The 22,579-nt window shown below is 41.4% G+C and overlaps 2 protein-coding genes across 15 annotated transcripts in view; both read right to left on the bottom strand.

Moving 5' to 3' along the window:
- LOC135944867 (serine/threonine-protein phosphatase 2B catalytic subunit 2) overlaps nt 1-6,409 on the bottom strand; it is a 34,075-nt gene extending 27,666 nt beyond the window's left edge. For 6 of the 8 annotated variants that reach the window (XM_065492068.1, XM_065492069.1, XM_065492071.1 and 3 more), the window contains exon 1: nt 6,186-6,408. In XM_065492068.1, coding sequence (XP_065348140.1) covers nt 6,186-6,234 — 49 coding nt within the window. In that variant the 5' untranslated portion in view covers nt 6,235-6,408. Of the gene's footprint in view, nt 1-6,185 lie in introns of all 8 variants that reach the window. The other 2 variants (XR_010575376.1, XR_010575375.1) reach the window with 1 other exon arrangement.
- A 3,556-nt stretch (nt 6,410-9,965) lies between these two features.
- LOC135946011 (glutamate receptor ionotropic, kainate 2) overlaps nt 9,966-22,579 on the bottom strand; it is a 97,768-nt gene continuing 85,154 nt past the window's right edge. For 2 of the 7 annotated variants that reach the window (XM_065493995.1, XM_065493996.1), the window contains 9 exons: nt 21,499-21,702; nt 17,835-17,939; nt 14,858-15,136; nt 13,584-13,781; nt 13,222-13,447; nt 12,894-13,058; nt 12,040-12,140; nt 11,807-11,959; nt 9,966-10,615 (listed from right to left, as the gene is read on the bottom strand). In XM_065493995.1, coding sequence (XP_065350067.1) covers nt 10,484-10,615; nt 11,807-11,959; nt 12,040-12,140; nt 12,894-13,058; nt 13,222-13,447; nt 13,584-13,781; nt 14,858-15,136; nt 17,835-17,939; nt 21,499-21,702 — 1,563 coding nt within the window. In that variant the 3' untranslated portion in view covers nt 9,966-10,483. Of the gene's footprint in view, nt 10,616-10,699; nt 10,774-11,782; nt 11,960-12,039; nt 12,141-12,893; nt 13,059-13,221; nt 13,448-13,583; nt 13,782-14,857; nt 15,137-16,556; nt 16,815-17,834; nt 17,940-21,498; nt 21,703-22,579 lie in introns of all 7 variants that reach the window. The other 5 variants (XM_065493997.1, XM_065493998.1, XM_065494002.1 and 2 more) reach the window with 4 other exon arrangements.

Here is a 22,579-nt window from a genome sequence, read left to right as displayed (position 1 = left end):
AAAAGATTTAAAGCCTACTCAAATGCCGCGAGCAAAATTCCTTCGTATAATTGTCTTTGTTGTGACATCGCGAAGGCTAGAATAAAATGGCAGAGTCCCAAGAAACATTGTCACTTTCTACAGCTAAACCGAAAGTCCTCTATTTACGTGCGATCCCTAAATTATCATTTTTGAGGCGCCACAAACTTAAATTTGTGAGCTCGTGAGAGAAGACGCGGTAAAAATAAAATCCGCTGGCTGGCGGAAATTCTGAAAATACTGAAACGCTCGTTGATCACCGTAAAAATTTCAACTGCGCGCTGCCATTAGGCGGCGATTTGCTTTTGACAAAAGCGAGAAAGCGGCGGTGCCAACTAGACAAAAACACGGTAAATCAGTGCCAAAGGGGTGATTGCCAGGGCCAGGCGCCATCTGTCGGGTGGCGGCGCGTCCGGCCACTTGGCCGGTGTCCAAGCGCGCCTCGCTCGTCCGCGTCCGCGGCTCGTCATATCACTCAGCATCATATCGCGAGAGCAATTAATTAGGCCGCTCAGTCATCCGGCAGGTGCCTTTGTCGTCAAATGCACGCCGAACCGCGCTAATTGCTTGATAAACTCGGCGGGCGAATTTCAATGCCGATCGATTTCCAGCAGCAACTCGGCAAGGCAGCGCCCGGCGGAATGCTAATTAATATGTATTTTTCCTTGGCTGGCCGCTGTCAAAGGGCGAACTTGCATGCAAGTTGGGTTTCATCAGACGTGCTTGTTGAACAGCAAAGTTTGTTTATTAATTTGTTGGCAGCAGCAACGAAGAAGCACGCTCGAAAACTGAATTTGTATCTCTACGAATAAAATAAGATTGACATTGCAATAACTCAAAGAGGAAAATTTAAGTGCAATTCGAATAGAAAACATTTTTAATTAGTTTCACGCAGCTGGTGGCCTTAAAACTTTAAGATAAAAAATAAAACCAACACTATTATTTATCTCCTATCAAGAAACAAATTTATCAGAGAGGTATTAATTTGTTTTGTTTCTTTGAGAGGAAACAAACCAATTAGAACACTCTCTTGACGCATAAACTTTGGAGAGGGCGCGGATCGGGGCCAGTCGCGCCGTAATTGGCCCAATTGAGCCCGATTTGTCCGGTTGCCACATGAGTTTCTAATTGAATCGGATTTCGGCGCCGGCCTACAAGAGAAGCAGAAGCAGGCCGTGCGCGCTGCGTAAATCACGACACAAACAATGCGCGTGTTTACCCATTCCTTAATTAATTACTGCCGCTGCTGCATGCATGGCCTGCTGCTGCCTCTTTTATTTGAGAAGCGTCGGCAGATTCGGCGGCCCCGAGGCGCACCAGACGCAACTAATTACACTGTTTACGTGAAACGCCCTATAAATTCGGGCGACCTCTGCTCTCTCTCTGCACTCGTCCATTCATTGTTTTGAGCTTTGACCGCCGGCCAGCCTGCAATTATTGTCCTTTTTCTGAGAGAGGCGGGCGCCAAAAATATTATGCGTTTCCCGCCGCCAGACGTGTTGCTGGCAGCGTGGCTCCGTGTTTTAAATTAGCATCGAAAGTGATATACGATCTTGAAGAAATCTGCATTTCATTATGCCCCGGATGTCTTTTCTCACAATGTGTGACAAATTAACGGGGGGTACTTGAAGGTCGCTAAATTTTAATTTTACGAGTGTATAAATAGATATAAATTTATCAGAAATGTGTCAATATGTATTCAACAAAGCCAAAAGATGAATTGAACCTTTAAATTTAAATAATTTTGTTGAATGACAATGGATATTTTTGTTTTATTTTTTATTTGTTGAGATCTGAATTTTTTGTGGAGAGGAGGGGGACATTTTAGAGCAGTTTTAAAATTTATTCATTCAACCATGACGCTCTTTGGTAGAGAAATATGTCCCTGGGATAATTCTATTTAATCGGTTCTCCTCTTTCGAGATGGGTGACCCCCTGATAGCGAAAACTCAGCGTCCCAATGGCATCGCGAACGAATACCATGGGCGCACTGGACTCATTGGTTCGTGTAAATGACCAGCAGCGGACATTTTTATTGAAATGCTAGACATTCTCGTCCCGTGAAATCAATTCACGCTTGCTGGAAAGGTGCAAACCAGCAAGAAGCGAGTTGGGCTGCCGAAAGCAATCGTGCCAAATCCGAATAGTCTCTTCATTGGAATGCTTGAGAGGCAAATCAGACCGCACTCGACCCTTAACATCGCCCGGAATCTCACATTGCAACTTGAACGCAAAGCACGCGCTCAACAATGCTTTACAACATACCCAAATTTTTTAAAATAACATCAAATGTAGCCATTATGTTTTTAGAATAAATTTGAAATATCCGTTTTCCAATTTGATTTACATTTTTTGCACGTCGAAAAATTTCCAGCAGAGATAATAAAAATGGAAAGTGAGAGAAAGAATATTATATTCGAGCGCAAACAAGCGTCGCTGCTTTTTATGTGACGCTTGGTTAATTGGCAGGCGGCAAGCAATGAAAATCGCAGCCAGCATTGCGATGATGATAGTGATCGGTGATCCGCATAAATTTGCATTACAACATTATTTGTAAGCACTCGCGCACACACGCCGAAATGGCTTCATTTCGCAGCTTTTAGATAAGGGCCGCCGCCGGTGATAATTTGTCCGGCCACCAATTTGTTTGCGTGCAAGAGACAAGAATGCAAATCAAGTTTACGCAGTGCATGATAATGCTTACGCACGCTTATTGCGGACCAGTTTTTTCTGGTACTGATGAGACAGAGAGAGAGTGAGAGATTAAACTCTATGAAGGGTTTATAGCATTAGTCACGAGTTTATTTTTGCGTCAAGATTGTAAATTAATTAATGCTGTTAAGTCTGTCAAATTTAGGAGATTAAAAGTACTAGTCCGGTAATATTGGTTTTTACTGAAATATTTTGAAAATTATTTTAAATCGAGAGAAAAAAAGGGATTATGAACTAGACTAGCTTCTGCAAGAAGTCAGGGTTGCAAAAGACAAATGCAGTGCAGTGGTAAAACGCGATTTTTTTTTAATTTTTACCAATTTCTTGCAGGCAATGTTTTCACCTCTTTTTTCAATAATTTACTAATTTTTAGCAAATAACCGCGGCTTGAAAAATTGTCAGAGATAAATTTTTGGAGAAATTGAGGCAGCAAAATGGCAATTTAAAGGAAAATATCTGCACAGTGGAGAAAATTTTGAGCACTCCTACCGAAATTTTAGATTTTTGCAGAAGAAAAATGGAATAAATTCATTTCTTGCAATTCTTGCGCAAGAAATTGATAAAAATTGAGTGGTAAAAAAGAAGTAGTCCATTTTGGAATTTTTTTAGTCCAGCGATTTTTTATTTTTTGAAAAAGAGAAGCAAAATAAGATATATTATGATCTGTATTCCTAAGGAGAGATGAAAATTTATATATAGAATGTCTGAAACGCACGTGAATTTCTCTGAAAATTTACAATAGCCAATAAAGCCGAGCATAATTCAGTGGTGTCGATGTGAGATAGAAAGCGAAACCGTGTTTCGCCACGTGCAGTAAACAAATTAAGCGGTAATTGAAGCGAGCCGTTGCGCAAGACAGGGCTGGGCCTTAATTGCCAGCTCGCCAGGCCTGGCTCTGGGGGCAGCTGCGGCTATTAAGGCAAAAAGTGCACCGTTCGAACTTGTGCATTATTATGCAGCGAGCGGAGCGAGTGCACTTGCAGTGCTGTCTGTCTGTCTGTCCGCGGCCGGCCGGCGGCTGAATTGAGAGCAATGAAAATATAAATTTAGACCATCTGGGTATGTAGGTGGCTGCTTGGCTGCATGGCGTTGTTCGTGAGTGTTGTGTATGACTTACAAAGTGCCCGCGCGCGCTGCATAATGCGCTTATTTACTCTTGCCACACTTTGTATGTGTGCGTGCATTTACGCCCGACTCCGACTCCGGCTTGCCTCATAAATATTTTCTCTCTCTCTCTCTCCTTTTTATCTGCGGCGTACAGACGCATAAATTTAATAATAATAATAATAATTGCCGCGCCATGCATGCTTAATTGTTCTTTTCTAGCTAATGTCTCTATCGACGGCTATCTCGAGTCGCAGTCTGCGTCCTTTATCAGTAAAAGCCTTACGATTCCAGGCGAAATGTCGCCCACTTCCGCTGATACGCTTTTTGGTCGTGACAAGGAAAATATTTCCCCCTTATTTTCAATTCCAAAACCTTTGGAATGTAGCACATTTTATAGCATTAATGTTGATCCAAAAGAAGGTTGAAAATATGTTTTCGCAGGCGTTGTTTTCAATAATTTTCTAATTATTAGCTCACGACCTCGACTCGAAAAATTGTAAATAATATTTTGGAGAAATTGAGGCAATTTTTAAAATAAAAACTGTACAGAAGAGGACATTTTGACCACTCCAATGGCAAATTTTAGATTTTTAATGTTTTATATTCATATTTTGCGCAAGAAATTGGTAAAATTGAGTGGAAAAAACCCTGAAAAAAGGTGTAAATCAATTTCAATTGTGATAATAGTGACTAAGCCTTCAAATCAATCTGATTAGCATGATTCAATAAATATGCAGGAATTGAGTCCAGTTTCTTCAGCATGCGATTAACACACACTCGCGTATTAATTAATATTCATGAAAAGCGCTTCCATTAATTCCACGGTCAAGCACAATATCCAATTCAGTAGATATATATCATAATTAAATTAGTTGAAGCACGAAAATACCATTTTAAAAAAGTTGCTCACGATTATCGTGTAAATGCAATAAATGAGCCAGAACAAAAAAACATTCGTAAAATTCCGGCAGCCAAACAATTCGCACACTGCCTGTTTTCAGTACGACAAAATTATGTCACACGAAATTTAATTCATCAGAATGTGTGGCGAAACTGATGCCGTTGTTGGCGCGCCGCAAGATGCCTCCTGCTAAAGTGAGCACGAGCAAGAGACAAAGGTGCGAAACGCTAGACGGCTTTTTGCACTAAAAGACCACAAATTTCTTCTCTCTCTCTCTCCCCGCCCGTGCAGTCTGACAGTAAAGACATCAACGAGACAGGAGACAGAAAATCGTCCCAGACGATTTAGAAAAAAATAAATCTTGTTGAAAAAGAGTAAAATTGATAATTTAAGAACAATTCGTGCAACCTGAAATTTTCCTAGGAGCAAAACAAATAATTTTAAGTAACACTATGACGCATAAAATAACTTTTTATTGCTTCGATTTTATTACAAAAAAAGCAAGCGGGTCAGCAGAGGATTGTGTAAGAGAATGGGCAGTGAACAGTGCCCACAGGAATCGTATGTCAAAAGACAATAAAATCCGCCCCTGCATCGCTGGCAGCATGCCACACACGGTCCCGACGCAAACCCCGACCATTTGCGGGAAGGCGAGGGGAGGCGTTTCGAAATTCCTGATGCCTCGCAACCCTTTGCGCCCGAGCCGAGAGGACAGTGGCTGCGGTCAACGCCGCCGCGTCCTCCTCTCGGCCGTCGGCCGGCCGACGCAGGCAGAGCAGCGCTCGCGGCCGCATAATCCGCCGCTTAATGTGATAAAACGCTGCTTGTAAGGCTGCCCTGCTCGCCCGGTGGCAAGAACCAAGGGTAGTGGGGCCCACGAAATTCGCGGTGCGACGGAAAAAGCCCCAAGGTGGCTCGCAAATCGAGTTATTTATTTACAACTTGATCAGGCCGCCGGCGTAACGCGCACTTTCTCGTTTCTCGTGCAATTCCGCATGAAAAATGAAAAACCCAGCTGATCACCACGTCCTAAACAGTTTTAATATAAAACTAATGATTGGTAAAATAAAAAAAATCAAATCGGGCACCGACACCCTGAGCTACATACTGCAGTGGCAGCCAGCCCCCGTTCTCCAGCAGAATTTTCAAAAGTGCGGCGCCAAAATGCCGGAACGGAGCAAGTATCCCAATTCAGGGTCCGAAATCGGTCCGAATTCCGCATTCCCGACTGGGCCCGGGGCCCGGAGGCGCCTCTGTCGACCCGCGACCCCGGGGGAGCAAGGGTGAGTGAGCACCACCCCGGCTCCGAGCCGAGCCGCCCCCGGGAGCGGCCGGCCGCAGGCCGCGGGTGAGCCGGGGAACGGGCGGCGGTGGCGGGTGGTCGGCCGGGGGTGGGAAGGGGGCGGGCGAGGCCCCGGGGCGGGCCGAAAAGGGGCTGAGCGCTTACTTTTGACGACTCGTTCTGTTGTCGACACTTTGGGCGTGCTGGACGACATTTTGGCGGCGCTGGCGGTGCACTAATCAGTCATTGGCGGCTCGGCCGCCCACCGGCACTCACAAATCGGCCCGACCGACGCAGCCGAACGCAGCAAATCGCGGCAAACGCGGCCGAATCGCGCACAAGATGTCTGTCGAAACACTGACCCAAAACACACGGCGCAGTTTTTCTCGACGGCCGCACGGTGCGCGGCAGCGCTGAGGTCGCCAACACGGCGCAAGCGCCCCCGCCGGCCGTCACGAACTAGACCGGTGGCGCGCCGCCTTTGAAAGTTGGCCCGCACCTGTTACTGCGGTGCCGCCGAGCCGCGCCGAATGCCCGCCCGGCTGCCACCCTGCCTGCTCGCGGTGCGGCCGCGGCCGCGACACGGTCGGTGCGCGTTCTGCGGTGCCTGCCTGCGGCCACACGGCCGCCGTCGTTCTATCTTCTACGACAAGCGATGAATGAAGCTTGTTCCTCCTTGCTTGCTTTCAACTGTGTTCCTCCCAATCAGCTCATATTATATCGGCGGATTAAATTTTCATTTTCATTTCCACCCCTCTGCAGCTGAGTTGGCACATTTCTCATTAGTGCTGCAGCAGAGGAGTGCAGAGTCAGTTTCCTTTTATTATTTTTCTAATTTCCGGAGCGAAATTAGTGGAGATTTACGGCGTACGCGGATTTGTCAGTTAAAGAAATCTGCAAATTTCTGAGAAATCATTTTACTTTTTCGCCTGAAATATTCTCAGATAAGCGTAAAAATTGCCCTGGCATGAGTGCCGTTTAACTGTCTGAGAGAAATGGCTCCAAAGTTTATAAATTACATGCTTCAAGGGGTCTCCCAATTGAAAATCATGATTTATTCATAGTGAATATTTATTGTATTTCACACCAGGATATATTGCGACGACTTCAATTGAAATCAAGCGAATAAAAATAACGGGCAAGTTGTTTCATTATTCGAGATATTGGACGAAGTTTTAAATTGTTACTCGGTGTTCCTGATTTAATTATTATTGCAAATTCTAGGAATTAATTATTATTACTAGTCCAATTATCAACCCTTACTTCAAGTTATTCAGAATGGAGAATATTGTTGTCATTTACAAATTTTAAATAATTTTATTGGCCATTAAACTAAAAAACTTCATATTGCTTACAGTTGCTAAAATATAAAACCTGATTTTTAATTAATTTTTGATTAGTTTCATCACATCTCAGGGTAGTAAAACATTGTAGCTATAATAACTTAATTACATTTTCAATTTTGAACGTAATTTCTATATGAACCGCGGCAACCATGTCGCAACTGTTGCGATAAGCGGATGAAAGGATTAATCACGCCTCGACTGACTGTTGCGTTTTTCCTCCTGAAATTGAATCCCTTGTCCGCGTCAGGTTTATTTTCGCGAAACCCCAGTGTCAGCAAATAAATAACAGGGAGAGTCGCATGACAGCATAATTATGACACTGACAATGAATGGAATATATATTCGAAAGTGGGGCATTTGCCCGGAATTGGGTCAGGTACGTGGCGAATTTTTCGAAAATGCGGCGCCAGCACCAGCAGAGCGGCGGCGATCGAGCAGGCAGAGGCTAGCAAGAAGTGCATACGGCAAGTGGCGCGCTACCCCCATAACTAAATTTAGTGACCACATTAAATTATCTGTTGTTCATGTATCGTCGTGTCGGTGGGTCGGTCGGTCGGTCGGTCGGTGTGTGTCGTTATAGAGCATGTAGAGTGCTCTATTCTAATCGATAGAGCTGGGCGAAAGCCGGGCAGCGAGTGAGTCGGCCGCGCCACGCGAGTGGCGCCGAGTGCAGACGCGCCCCGCCACCGGGTTGGCGCCGCGGCCCCGCGAGGGCAGCACGCGCCACCGCCGCCCGCCGGGCGACTCCAACGAGTGGGTTTCCGCTGCTTTTCCCTGCTTTTTGTATTATTATTTTCTTTCTTCTTGACGCTGAAGGCCTATGCAACCTGCTTGGCGGGAGGGACGAGCGGGTTGCGTCGCACGCCGAGCAGGGGCTTCAAAGCGCTGGCTGCAGGCCAATGTGGTTTTTTACTCGATTACTTCTCTTTTCGCTAGATTGGCTCAATTTTCTCCCGCATGCAAATGGATGCACAGCCTTGGCACATTTTTGTTAAAATAAAGAATGGTCCGTTGAGCCAACTTGGGTTGGATGCCATGATTTTTCTCTTAAGAAAAAATGCATTTAATTATCTTGGAAAGAAAAACTACGACAAGTGTTCTTCGAGTGCCAAATAGTGCGTATGATTTTTTTTCTCATTGTGAGAAAAGTTAATAAATTCAATTGATTCATTTCTTTATTTCAGTTCGCTAAGTTTTCAAATAAAAAAAAGCGGTCCAGGTTTGTATTTAAATTTTCACAATTCACCAGTTGCATAAACCCTAAGTGTTCGAAGCCGCCAACAGATGGCGCCACCGTAGACTTTCGATTTTAAGGCACTTCCGCTGCGATTTCTGACTCAATCTAGCTACTGTGCATTCTTCAATTAATTTGCTATTTTTTGACGTGCTGAAAACCAAAATCGGTTCAGCCAATCGCCGTAGAGTCGTGAAAAACTATTTTTTGAGATAAAAAAATATTTTCCAACGTTTCTACGGCGAATGGCTGAACCGATTTTGATTTTCAGCACGTCAAAAAAAGACAAATTAATTAAAAAAAGCAAAATAGCTAGATTGAGTCTGAAATCGCAGCGGAAATGCCTTAAAACCGCTTAAAACAAAATTTTCAAGAAAGTCTGTGGTTGCGCCATCTCTTGGCGGCTTTAATAACTAAGGGTTTATGCAACTGGTCAAATCAAATGGGTTTTTATATTTCAATTTAATATAATTTTTATCCTGAAGTAATATCATTTTGTTTGGAAAATGTTAATTAACTGAAATAAATAATTAAGATTAGAATTACTTAATAAATTAATTTCCTCTATTTAAAATTTAAACAAAATTAATTGAAACCTTAATCATTATATCCAATTAAAGATCTTGACTCGTTTTTCTGCATGAATAGTCGGTTAAAATATTAAATATGTAGCTTTATAAATCAGATACCGACTTAAATTTTATAACTTAAGAGTTTTAACCGGCCTTTATGATTTGGACATAGAGATTAATCTTTAAAATGTTAAAATTAAAAACTATTTTTGGTGCCTCATTTGATTTCGATTTGAGTTACAAAAATAAAAAGCTGCACAGTCAGTTGGAACATGAAATTTATTATTTTACACTCCAACAAGTGGATCAGTTTTAAAATCCTAAAATTAAAATCAATGCTCAACATTGAGTCATTCCATTCATCTGCACTTATATCCAATCAAACACCTCGAAAATTGCAAAACAATGCTCTAGTTTCTTTTATATATGCACAATAATATTTAACTACCCTTAATATAAATTGAACAATTTACTCCCACATTGACACGTCTAGAAAATTGCCAAAATCGCACTGCTTTCTTTCACTCTGTGAAAATTTCCCCCTTTCTGATTCGTTATTAATGTAGATGTCTGAAATTTTTTACAAGAATAGTGCAATTTCCCCACGCAGAATGTCTCTCTAATTACATAATCATTCCCTCAAGTCGGCGGTGTCGCTTATTCGCGATTGAACAGCTACAACTTCTGTTGTTTCGGCGTCTCCTCATGTCTTATTATTTCTTATCTCCGGCATCGATATCCGTTTGGAATGACATTGTGGTCTTCCACGCATAAATATATAATTATGATAATTATACGAAAAAACTGCCGAAAACTCATCAAAGGCTGCTGCGATTGATTAAAAATAAATCAGTGCTGGGGTAGCACAAATTGTCAAATCTGCTGATGATCGCAATAAATTTAAATCTATACCGAATATATTAAACGATTGATCAGTTAATAATTATCAAACATGTGTTATAATTTAATTTCATATTCAATTTTTATAAAATTATCGCAAGCTATAAATAACTGTTATTATTGTAACTTCCTGTGCTACTGCGGTTATAATTTAATAAATATTAATCTGTTTGAGCAGCCTTTCGATTCTGTTGTCAATTTTCACCGGCTAAACAACAATTTCTCCTGTCCAAGTGAAATTGACCAAAATTTGATTGAAAAAACGTTATTGAAAGTAATTTCGAGACCATGTCATTATTTTTTAAACACAGCACAACCTCTAAATTGGGTGTATATTAATAGTGTCACATAAATTGGTCTGCTGGCTGTCCGGGGGCGGCGTCGATGTGAAGAAATCGTCCTTTATGTTTATCACAGGCCGTGCTTCTCGGCCACCAAGACATTGTCCCACTCGTCGGGGTCGCAGCAGGTGTGAGGGTTGGCTGCCTCGGCGGGCGGCGAGTGCGAGTGATGGTGGCCGTCCTGGTGGAAGTACCAGGTCCTCTGCAAGCGTGAACTCAGGGTCAGCGAAAGGGGCTCGGCTCAAACGTATACGGCAAATAACAGCAACGCAATTGTCACACGCACCTTTCTTGCTAAGTATCTGGCAGGTTGAAAATGCCTATCGACGTTTTTTGCATCTCTAGCATCACACTATTATCCTACGCAGAGCATTGGCCTTAGTGAATGCTTCTCTTAATCATTAATTACACTGGCAGTGTTGAAAGTTATACACAAGAAATTACACAGCAAGTTATTCACGCAATGTACAAATAGAAAGGTGAAGTTGTTGCTCTTGCACGGAGCGCCAATCGCGTGTGTCGAATTTTTATGATTCAACGCACTGCAGATCAGGGACCTTAGAGCGAAATTTGAACAGAAATATTGAAGTAGAGATGGGGCCCTTTATTTCATTTTCGTTTAGAATTTAAGAGTTTAACAGCGGGGTCCAGATGTGCGATAAAATTGGTTTGCACTGCGCAGATCCAAGATGGCGTCTGAATGGGGGAAGGAAAAAGCTCTCTTTGGATTGCCGTACCAGTGACAAGAGTTTGTTTTTATGATCCAAAAGACACAATTAGTGTAATTATGTCAAAATACTGACCAAAACTTGCTTCTTTTCACGTGATCGTTTTTTCGCGCCATACTCCACCGGACGCCATTGTCTGCGCGTCGCACGAATCTGGCCCCCGCTGATTTAGAGTTAAATTGAGGACCCATCTCTACTGTTATGTGCAGCACACAAAATAATAAGAATTTTCACTGATAAATTACTCTGTTTGAAGCAAACTAAACACGAGAAACTAAAGAAAGTGATGGGCGAAAATCATGAAATTTTTTCGATTATCAACATTTTAAATAGTTACATAATATTGTTAGTTTCCAAAGTGGTATTGAGGCTTTTGAATGTTCTAATAAAACTATTTTTTTCTCACGGCTTGGGTTATTAGCCGCAATCGAGGCACTTATTATCTCAATAGAAAAACTCTTTAAATATGTACAAAAATTCAAACTTAAAATGAAACGCAGTTGTCCAGATATGTGTCAATTTTCAATAAAATCCGAAAGAAAAGCCAATCTGGATGAAATCAAAAGACGCGTATATCACAATTTGAATATTAATGAACTGAATCACACTTAGTCTAGCGGAACTGGAACTGGCATATTTACATGTAGCATGGGATCTAGATTTACCCCATTGATGTGAGGCATTTCTAAAGCTGCTGGAACGTAGGTGGTGCCTGGCGAGCACCTCGAGCAGGTTCTCTTTAGGGCGGGGCGTTGCCGCGAGCCGTGGCAACGGATCGCAAAACGCAGCTCCTCGGCCATCTCCGAACAAAGAGATTGCTAAAAAAGTGATTCGCGGTTAGATCCAAGTGGCAAGTGTAGTGCGGCTGAACTTTTAATTGTTTCAACTATATACTTGCCCTGTCAGTCTGCGCGTTTTTCCTGGAGTTCCAGCAGAATTCCAGCACCGCCACAATTATGGCCAGGGCAAGACCGCAAAGCAGCACCACAAAAACTCCGCCTGCCAACATAGACAGGAACAGTGAGTTTCATCCGCACGACGTCAGCAAAAAATGGGTTTGTTGAGTTAGGCCCCGGGAAGAAGAGTCGGTCGGTTTTTATTTATATAAAGAGGATTTTTCCCAATATGTGGAGAGAGAAAGTTTTGGTTTTTAATTTTGATGAAATTGAATCCATTTCATTTGCAGAATATTTTCAATAAATTGTAGTCCGTTCAGTAGATAATTAAATGGATCCACGTGTTTCAATTTTCGGAGTGGTGTTTTGAAACAAGCCAAGCGTAACAAAACAAGTTGCTTGTGTAAGGCCCGTATATAAATGCCGAGAAGTTAACGATGTTTAGGTTGTTCAATTGAATTCAGCTCCCTCGTGAGTTCTGAGCTGTTTATATTTGGCCATTTCTCCAGAAGAATCCTCTCTGCCACAGTTGGAAAGGAAAACCCTCATGAATCAGGGAATAACACGGAAAATTCGTGTAAAAATGAAAACAATCAGCTCGTCATTCACCAAAGTCACTGAACACCTTATCCAATTAAAATAAAATCACTTTAATTTATTACATTTTTCGTGCTCGAAACGATTATTTGTAAATAAATGAGAATTTCATCTGATTTGAATTGTTTCTTTCTCCACAGTGGGAAGCGCTGACAGATACATTCTCTGCCAGCACTCCAGCATTTAATATGATGAATGATTAAACACAAGTAAAGTTTGCCAAGAGAGCAGGGAGAGACGGGAGTTTTGCTCCACTCACCGATGTTTTCTACTCCGAGCGCGTTTGCTTTCGACTCTTTGCTTTTGTCATCCCGGTTGCAAACATCGCCCGTGTTCTTCCACCACTTGTCATACAATATTTGGATTGTGCCCTTCTCCTGCAGTTCCAAAATGGCCAGCGAGATTTTGTCGCGCCACGGCGAACCTGCATTGCGAATATTTAATTAAAAACTTGTCCGGAGGCGTCAGGAAAGTTGCTGCTGTCTAAAAAAGTTGCTCTCGGCGGGAAGAAAAAAGGTTTTAAGGGATAAAATAATATGCGAATTACGAAAGAAACAAATGACTTGAAAAGAAAAAGTAGGACGAGCCTTTGGGTGTCGCGATGCCGTAGCCCTTGGAGTCCAAAAGACCGCCGATTTGGGTGAGGTTGCAGTCCCTCTGGACGGCGTAGTCGAGCATGGTGGACTCCATGAGGAAGGCGTAATTCCCCTCCAGCACGCGCTTGATGCCCTCCTCGTAGCTGTCGACGAAAACCGAGGGGCGCTTGCTCTCCATGAAGCGCCACATTTTTTGGTAGATGCCTATTTTTGAATCCTGGCCAACAGCATAAAAATGTAAAGCAGCCGGAAATTGCATTTATGCAAACTTTTCGGGGCCGCGAAACAAAAAATAAACAAAATCTTGTGCAATAAATTTTAGGGAGGAGCAAAATGCTTTAAATTTAACTTGCTCTGAAAAAGGTTTTAGTCGATCCGCCCTCGAGGGTGCCGTACGTTATTTCCGTCTGCTCAGCCAGCTCGGCAGCGTTTTCGATCGGCGTGATCATCCGCTCGACGGTGAGGAAGGCGGCCAAATTGGCCGTGTAAGAAGAAATTATAATCAGCGTGAAGAACCACCAGATTCCACCCACGATTCTTGTGCTTGTCGCCTAGAAATGAATTAATTTTGTTTCTATTGCGGCTCGCTGGATATTTAAAAAATAAATAAATAAATGTTGGAAAGAGGGATTGTGCATCATGCGCCATGCAGCTAAATTGTGCGTTGATTAAATTCATTCCGCGCGTAAATTAACGTTGTGAAATTTGTAATAAGTTCGTTTGAGTGCTCTGCCCTTGAGTTGGGAAATATTTCTTCTGCTATATATACAGGGTTAATTTTATCTGGGGCAATTATTAAGTTGGAATTAGAGAGAAAACTTTATTAAGAACAAGACTTTTCCTTACTCTATGCTCTGCATCTTAAGAGATTGACGAGTTTTTGCTGTTGAAAACTTTGATTTTTAATCATAAAAAGAAGACCTGCTTATTTATTCTGAACAAATAAATTGGAAGAAAACCAAAGAAATACACAGAATGAAATTTGAGTATTTTCAAAAATTCTAGATAGGCGGAAAGAACAAATAATTGAATTCGTCAGTTGTATAAACCCTTAATATTCAAAGACGCCAACAGATGGCGTCACAGTATACTTTAATAATTAATTTAATTTTACGGCACTTTCGCTGTGATTTCAGACTCAATCCCGCTACTGTGCATTCTTCACTTAAAATCCTTTTATTTGACGTGCTGAAAACCAAAATCAGTCCTGTCACTCGCCGTAGAAACGTTGGAAAATATTTTATATTTCAAAAATTAACTTTTCTCGATTCTACGGTGATTTGCTTCACCGATTTTGGTTTCCAGCACGTCAAAAGAAAGGATATTAAGTGAAGAATGCACAGTGACAGGATTGAGTCTGAAATCGTAGCGGAAAAGCCCTAAAATAAAATTATTTTGAAAAGTGTACGGTGGCGCCATCTGTTGGTGGCTTCGAACACGAATGAGTGAATTGGAATTAAGTATCCTACTTCTCCTATTGAGTAGCAGCTGTTTGAGCCCCTCAGGCCTCACGAGAAATATATTAAATTGCATTTTCCTTATGTATTTTTCAACCGCTGGAAAATTTCTCTCTCGGGAAGACAAATCACGGAAATGATTAAAAGCTGGTGAGCGAAGGCACTTTTACCTGGGGGTTGAGGTCAGAGCCCTGCTGCATGAGGGTGCCGATGGTGAACCAGAACGAGTTGGACAGCGTGAAGTCGTTCTCGTACACCTCGGGCTCGGACTCCTGCTCGAGCGCGTTGAGGCAGCAGGGCTCCGGAATGCGCCACTCGTACGGCGAGAACCTGGCCACCACCCAAATGGTGAGCGACACGAGAACGTACGCGCCCAGCATCGACAGCCAAATCTCCACGGCCAGCGGGTTCATGAACGAGAACAGCCGCGACGGCATGCTTTCCGAAACCTACGGGCAGGCACAACACACACCAACATGCAGTGCAGACGCAGACACACGTGCCGCCAGACCTTTCGCAAAATGCCATATATATTTGTGCTTTTTTAACATCCTATTAATTTCTTGAACATTTGAAGCTAAAATGTTTTGGTAAAAATTAAATCTGTCCAGAGGAGAATTTGTGTAAAAATGACTGCTTTTAACAATGATTTTTTTGGAGCTGTAGTTGCTAAAGTAAAGCATTTTGACTCTGTAAAAGCTAATATAATTTATTTTGAAGGAGAATAAATATAGAACATTTTCCTCCTTTGATAATTAATCTGAATCTACTAAGAACAGCAAAACCTGTAGTTTAGTTTACGTAAGCTCGAATATAAATCCCACTGCTCTTTTTTTATTGATTTTCCTTGGAAATTTTAAGTGGATTTCTTTTTTGTGAAGTTATAGCATTTGAATATTATCCAATATGCCAAATTTCTCTGATAATTTCTCCTTTTGAATCCGTGCCTTTTTTGTTCAACGCAGCAGTGATGGTTGTTTGATCTCTGATAACATTCGCATGTGCAGATGAAGTTGTACCGGTGCTTGTACACTTCTTGCGCAATCTGCACTGTTTGCACACGTACGGATTCCACTGAGTCGACCCCGCGGTACAAACAGGACTTGCTTAATATCGTTGCGTTACGCTTTCAAACAAACAAGGCTTGATTGGGAGCCAGTTGTCAGCTCTACGCCCAATTTTAGGCAAGGGAAACAGCGGAAAAGTGCTCTCGATATTGGGCCTCACTGTCAAAAGCGACAAATAACATCGAAAACAGCTTCGTTTTTCGATAATTGCTTGTGTAAACTTTCCATAGAGTATAAACAATAAGCAGAACTGCATTGTGTCGAAATTTTAGGGCGGAAAAAACTGTTTTACGATTGTTAAAAAAGCAATTATTTTCATCAAAATAAATTTGATGTATTGAGGGTTACTAAAGCAACACCCATCAATGGGAGAGAATTGAAAAAAGCATTTTTGTAGAAAACTATAAATTTTCGATATTTAATTTCTTATAAAATATGATGTCCTTCAAAAAGAATAGTCTGAATAATTTAAATTATTGTTGCAATTCTCCAGGGAAAAAGCACAAATTGATATCACATTCTGCGAAAAGAAGAAAAACGGCGTGTGTTTTCATTGCAAACAACTTGCTAAATTCCTAACAACCATAAATATAAAAATTGGCAGGCGTAAATTGAAAATATTCATGAAGACTCGCTTTTCACGCATACGCTGAACACACAAGTCGCATAATATCAAATCGAAAATAAAAATAAAAAACAGCCGCGGGCATAGATTAGAATAAAAAGTGGGGCATGCACAATCCCTCTCGTATTTCCATGCAAACACGAACACAGAGAAATAGTAGAGAATTAAAATGCGAACCTTAGGATTGAGTCCTGACCCCTGGCGCAAGAAAGTGCCCGTTATGAACCAGAAGGAATTTGACACGGAGAACTGATTCTCCACGATGTCAGAGTCGGCCAGGCAGGGGTGAGGGTTGTTCCACTCGTAAGGTGAAAAACGGGCCATCACGAACAGGGTGAACGAGACTAGCACGTAGGCTGCCAACACGTACAGCCAAATTTCCACGGCCAGCGGGTTCATAAAGGAAAAGAGCCGCGTCGGTTGGCTGGTCGGCACCTGCGGCACACGCACAAGCACCGTAAAGCTCGGAACTGAACAAAGCAGCAGTAGTAGCAGCAGCAGCATCCTCCGCCCTTGCCTGCACTCGGAAATTGTTAACTCAAGAACCCCTTGCCTACACCTTGCCTTGATTAATGGCCACGCCACCGAAATTTGTAAATGGGCTCTGCACGCATCATCATGATAAGTGATTTTCGAATAAAACAAATCCTTGCCGCTATTAATTTGGGGTGGTTGGCTTAAAACTATTCGATTTTTTTTTTCAAATTCCCTTTTAGGACAAGATCATTTTAAATTTACTTGCTTAAAAATTCGGTTTTAATTAAATGCAGCGAGGTACATTTAAAATTTTGGTGGGAATAAGTTTGAAATAAAAAAACACTGCATTTCAAAACACTAAAATTGGATTAGATCAAGGGAAAATCATATTTTACCCGGCGGGGACCAGATTCATGCGACGCGCAGATATGGCGTCCGGTTGATTATGGCGCGAAAAAACGGTCACGTGAAAATTCGCGAAAAGAACCAAGTTTTCGGCAATATTGTGACATAATTTGCATTTCTTGTACTAATTGTGTCTTTTGGATCGTAAAAACAAACTCTTGACACTCGTACGGCAATCCAAAGAGCGCTTTTTGGTTCCCAACTTCAGACGCCATCTTGGATCTGCGCAGTGGGAACCAATTTTATCGCACATCTGGCACCCGCTGGTTTTCCCTGATTTATTAAAATTACTTTTCTATCTATTTCCTCGTTAATAGTTAATAGTCCTACTTTTGGTACCGAAAAATATTTTGTTGAATTAATTAAAATTTATTCAGTTAGATATTATAATTTTCATCCAATGAGAAAGCCGTAAAATTGTTATTTCTAGTTCATCGTGGTTGTTTTAAGAACCCAAATTAATTTCAACCAAATATAATTTATTTTTGAGAAGCAGGAAAGAGCTGGAGGACTTTGTTTCGAATATCTCGTAACGAGGGCTGGCAAATACGGGAAACCAAATTTCGTACGTACCTTGAACAGAATTCCGATGCCCAGATTCATGAAGGGCTTGGTGAAGTCGATGACGCTCTCCCTGGCGTAGTTAATCGTCATCGACGCCACGGCCAGATCGGCACGCTGAAAAAGTGCCAAAAATCGAATGGATGAAGAAGCGGCATTGTGATAATTTAATTGGCGGAAACGGAAAGACGCGCGCGCTCTCGTTTTTAAGCGCAGCGCCAGCAGAGAAAAGTTGTTGCTTTGTCTTCGCCGCTGCAAGTGGGAAGACGGAGCAGCTGGCCATAAATTATACATAAAAAGAGCAGCGGGCACAGTTTTGATTTATTCAAGAGCGAATTCCACTCTAAACTTTCAGACAACAATGGGCAAAGGAAAACACGCGCTTTTTCCCTACTGTGACAATACGAGAAAAAGGAGCAGCAAAGTTTTTGCCGGATAGAAAATCAGTCGCTTAATACAATGAAAGCGTTATTTGCTTAATTGATTCCATTTGCGCAGCCAGCGCATAGTACATGCATACATTGTCGTCATCTCTGCGCTTGGCAAGAAAACAAGAAGACTCCTTTTGTGTAATAAGTAATAAGCACTTAAAATTACCCGACTGGCATTTCCCTACAGAATAACTAATCTCGGGCGTTTGTTCGATATGCACCTTCTTACATTAATTGCACTCGAGACAATTAGTGCGCCGGCAGGGAATTTCGCTCCGTTTTAGCTTGTAATGCACATTGGTTTGGCCGTCCGTGCCTCGCATCCAAATAACGAATTTAACGCAAATCCACTTAAGACGGGCTCATACGTGAAAAAGTCTAGAGGCACTTAAAAATATGAAAGTAGGAAATCGCTTATTGAGCTAATTATTTCCTATATAATTATATGGAAACAGCCTTGTTCGTGGAATAATAACTTCTTAAAAAAACAGATCCAAAATTTGGTAAAAATATTTTTGCTGTCAAAACCCAAAGCCACGTTTTTTATTTTTCTATCTGGATCGGAACATTTCTTTTAATTTAAATTGGAATTTTTGATTTAATTAATCATGCTGGACTTTATACTAGGCCAGCCATTTGAGTGAAAAACATGGTAATAATCTCAAAGCAAATAAGTTTTCCAAATATCAGCGAGGTCCAGATTCGTGCGACGCGCAGATATGGCGTCCGGTGGAGTAGAGCGCGAAAAAACGGTAACGTGAAAATTCGCGATAAGAAGTTTTCGTCAATTTTATAACACAATTTGCATTATTTGTACTAATTGTGTCTTTTGGATCGTAAAAACAAACTCTTGACACTCGTACGGCAATCCAAAGAGAGCTTTTTGTTTCCCAAATTCAGACGCCATCTTGGATCTGCGCAGTGCAAAGCAATTTTATCGCACATCTGGCTCCCGCTGCCAAATATGATACAAACCAAATAAACAAAAAGGCAACGCTGATTTTTACGCTAAATCACCTGAATATTTTGAATTAAATAATTTTCTGCCAGTTTGTACTTTATTTCTATGGCACCGAGAAGAATATTTTCTGGGGATACACAAAATTATAATTTTTGATCTTCTATTAAATAAAGGGGGCTCATTGTAAAAAACCAAAACAATCAGACTAAAAAATTTGTGCGAAAATTCAACGATATATTCTCGCATTTCCATAAAATGGAAAATAAATTCTACTCCGTCACGCAATTCTGCCTGCTCGAGAAGCTGGCTGTTGAAGCATCATTCTGCTGCAGAATTTGTCTCGCAGTCTGTTTCTGATTAGCAGCGAAAGTGGTTTGCCTCAGTCAGCCAGACGAATCGGATTAATTGATGCAGCAGGCGCTGGCGCTCGCGCGCGAGAGTTTCGGGGCCAAAAGTAAATGCGCTAATAGCGTGGCGCTGGCAGCAGCTTAGCTAATTGCATCAAGTGCATGTATGTACATACATTTGCTACACACATACATAAATATATGTATATAGAGCAGAGACACATTTACATAGGAAAGCGCCCGGCGGCGGAAAATTGACTTTTAATTAAAGGGAAAGAGCCGTTCTGCATGCAGACAAAGAAAACATTATTGCCGGCTGCGCGCGGTGCATTTGCGGCCCGCTTTTGTCTCGTTCGCCTTGTTCTCATTATTATTGCACTTTAGTGCCTCGGCGAATGGCCGCGGCGGCAGTTATTTCGCGGCCAAACAAACAATCCGCTCGCCGTTTTATGGCCGTTACATCCAAACTTTTGCACTATCATTTGCGGAAATGAATCGCCGGCGCGAGCTGCACGAAGATGCGCCGAGTAAACAGAATAATTACGCGAGAAATTGCTGTTTGCTGAGATATGGCCCGTTTTTCTCCCTTATTGCACGAATGAAACATCGCTGGTGCATTAAGAAAGCGCTGATCATCAGATTGTCTACCTCGGTAGATGTAATTTTCATGAAGTCGTATAGCACCAATGATGGTCTTTTTCTTTCAAAACTACCCATGGAGTAAAAAGCTTTCTCAACTGCTCTTGGAAAATTGCTCCCATAACGGCGCATAATTCAGTTAATATATATTTTTTCCTGGATCTTGTGGCATTTATATGTTTAAACTGGGTAAAATCCATTATTGACACAGGCTGCTGAGGAATTTTCTAAGGCTTGTGAGCTTTTTAAGCAATCGAGATCACTTTCAATGGAATATCCCATATCTATAGCCCTAAAAATCAAAATCCGACAGCAGCGGGGTCCAGATGTGCGATAAAATTGGTTCGCACAGCGCAGATCCAAGATGGCGTCTGAATGTGGGAAGCAAAAAGCTGTCTTTGGAGTGTCAAGAGTTTGTTTTTACGATCCAAAAGACACAATTAGTTAAGAGTAATGCAAATTAGGTCACAATATTGACCAAAACTTGATTCTTTTCGCGCATTTTCACGTGACCGTTTTTTCGCGCCGAACTCCACTGGACGCCATATCTGCGCGTCGCACGAATCTGGCCCCCGCTGTCCGACAGGAAATATGCTAAAGATAGATTTTTCGGTCGTTGCTAGGCCATATTTTGTTTCTTTTGCTATTACGTTCGAGCAGGTCCCAAGAAATTTGAGATTAAATGTACCATTCATGACGTTTTTGAGTTTTTAAAAAGTTTAAATAAATTAAAATTCATCAGAAGTTACTTAAATTTGATTTTTTTTAAATGGGATATATTTGGCACAAAGTTTAATGCTCTATCATGATTAGAACTAAATTTTGTGAACGCCGCGAGGCCCGTTTCTCCTGATTTCATCCCGATTTTCTGTAAAAACTGCATACACTTCCCAGAAACCCTGCAGTCATTTTGACAACGTACAAAAAATGAATACGTGGAATTTTTACGAAATATCAGAGTTTTCATTACAAAATTCAAATATAGAAGGACTGCGGGGACGTTTCTAATTAGCAAATTACTATTTTTTATTAACAATTTTATTGCAAAATCACAAAGAAATTCAATAAATCTAAAAAATTCAATTATAAAATCATAATGCCCCATAGAGGATTCTAGAAATAGCCAGCAACGAGCAAATCTCATTTCCATCTCATCGATAATTGAAAATCTGTGCAGCAAGTCCACTCCAGCAGCTGTAAAGCGCTTTTGAAGTAGAATAATCCGAGCCGGCGAGTGAATAATTAATGAGCGGGCGTCGCACTCACTCCGGCAGAGGGATCAACAGCCAACTACTCACCTTGTCCATGAGCTCGCGCACGATGCCGTTCCACTGTTTGGACTCGGGGTCGTAGACTCCGTACATGTGGTCGGGTACAAGGCGGATGTCGTAGTTGAAGTCGACTTGGTTCGCAATCGACTTGAGCAAATCGATGCAAAAGCCCTCGTAGCGCGAGTTGCCTGTCAGGTTCTTATCCTCTCGCACCATCACGTACGGCTTTTCCTGTTAATCAAACGCAACTGCAGCTCGATAATTCACCCAAGAATATTTTTTTGGATAATTTACAGAAATATTTATTAAATCCTATTTACCTATACTTTAAAACCTCTTTAAGTGGGAAAATAAAAGCTAAAATACACCCAGATTGCTGTTCAAATTAATTTAGATTTGAAGTTTTTTGTTTCAATTTTACTAATTTTGATAGCTTAATTGTTTTGGAGAAATTAACTGAATCTTTGAGAAAATCGGCCTCTAAATTTGAATGTTAAATTAAAGTGGAATGATACAGGGCAACAATTGAAAGTAATTTGAATTGTTGGATGTCATAAACAATTTGTTCAACAATTTGCAATAGTAAAAAAGGACCTTCCTACAGTTAAAATTCAAATTTTGCCAATTTTCTCCCAAATTTTGAGTGCTTGAACATATTTTCTTGGCATATTCCGATTCCTCTCGTCGAGATCTGTCCAACGGTGTATGCCACTTATTGGGGAATCTCTTGGTTTTGAAATTAAATCGGATTTCAAGTAAGGAGACAGCCATTACCATTTGAAAAGCACGGAAACTTTCCAGCCAATTTTCTTAAAAAATTACAGCGCTTCTTAGGTCAATTTAGGCTTTAACTGAATCCTAAGGGACGAATTTATGCATTGCCAACAAGCATTTTCCAGGATTTTGCAGTATCATTCCTCTTTTTAAGCGGTAGTTAATCAAGAATTATTTCACCAGAAGGGAAATTTGCAAACCGTTGGATAAATCGTGTACAAATCATTGACAAAAACCTTTGATTTTTCTAGAAATTTGGCAAAATCTGAAATGGTCCTGATTTGATAAAACACTTTTGCTAAATTTTCTTCGTAAAGCTTTACCAGCATAAAGT

This window comes from Cloeon dipterum, chromosome X (genome assembly GCF_949628265.1).
Source record: "Cloeon dipterum chromosome X, ieCloDipt1.1, whole genome shotgun sequence".
Taxonomy (NCBI): domain Eukaryota; kingdom Metazoa; phylum Arthropoda; class Insecta; order Ephemeroptera; family Baetidae; genus Cloeon; species Cloeon dipterum.
The sequence above is the reverse complement of the archived record's forward strand: the minus strand, read 5'-3'. Positions and strand labels throughout refer to the sequence as shown.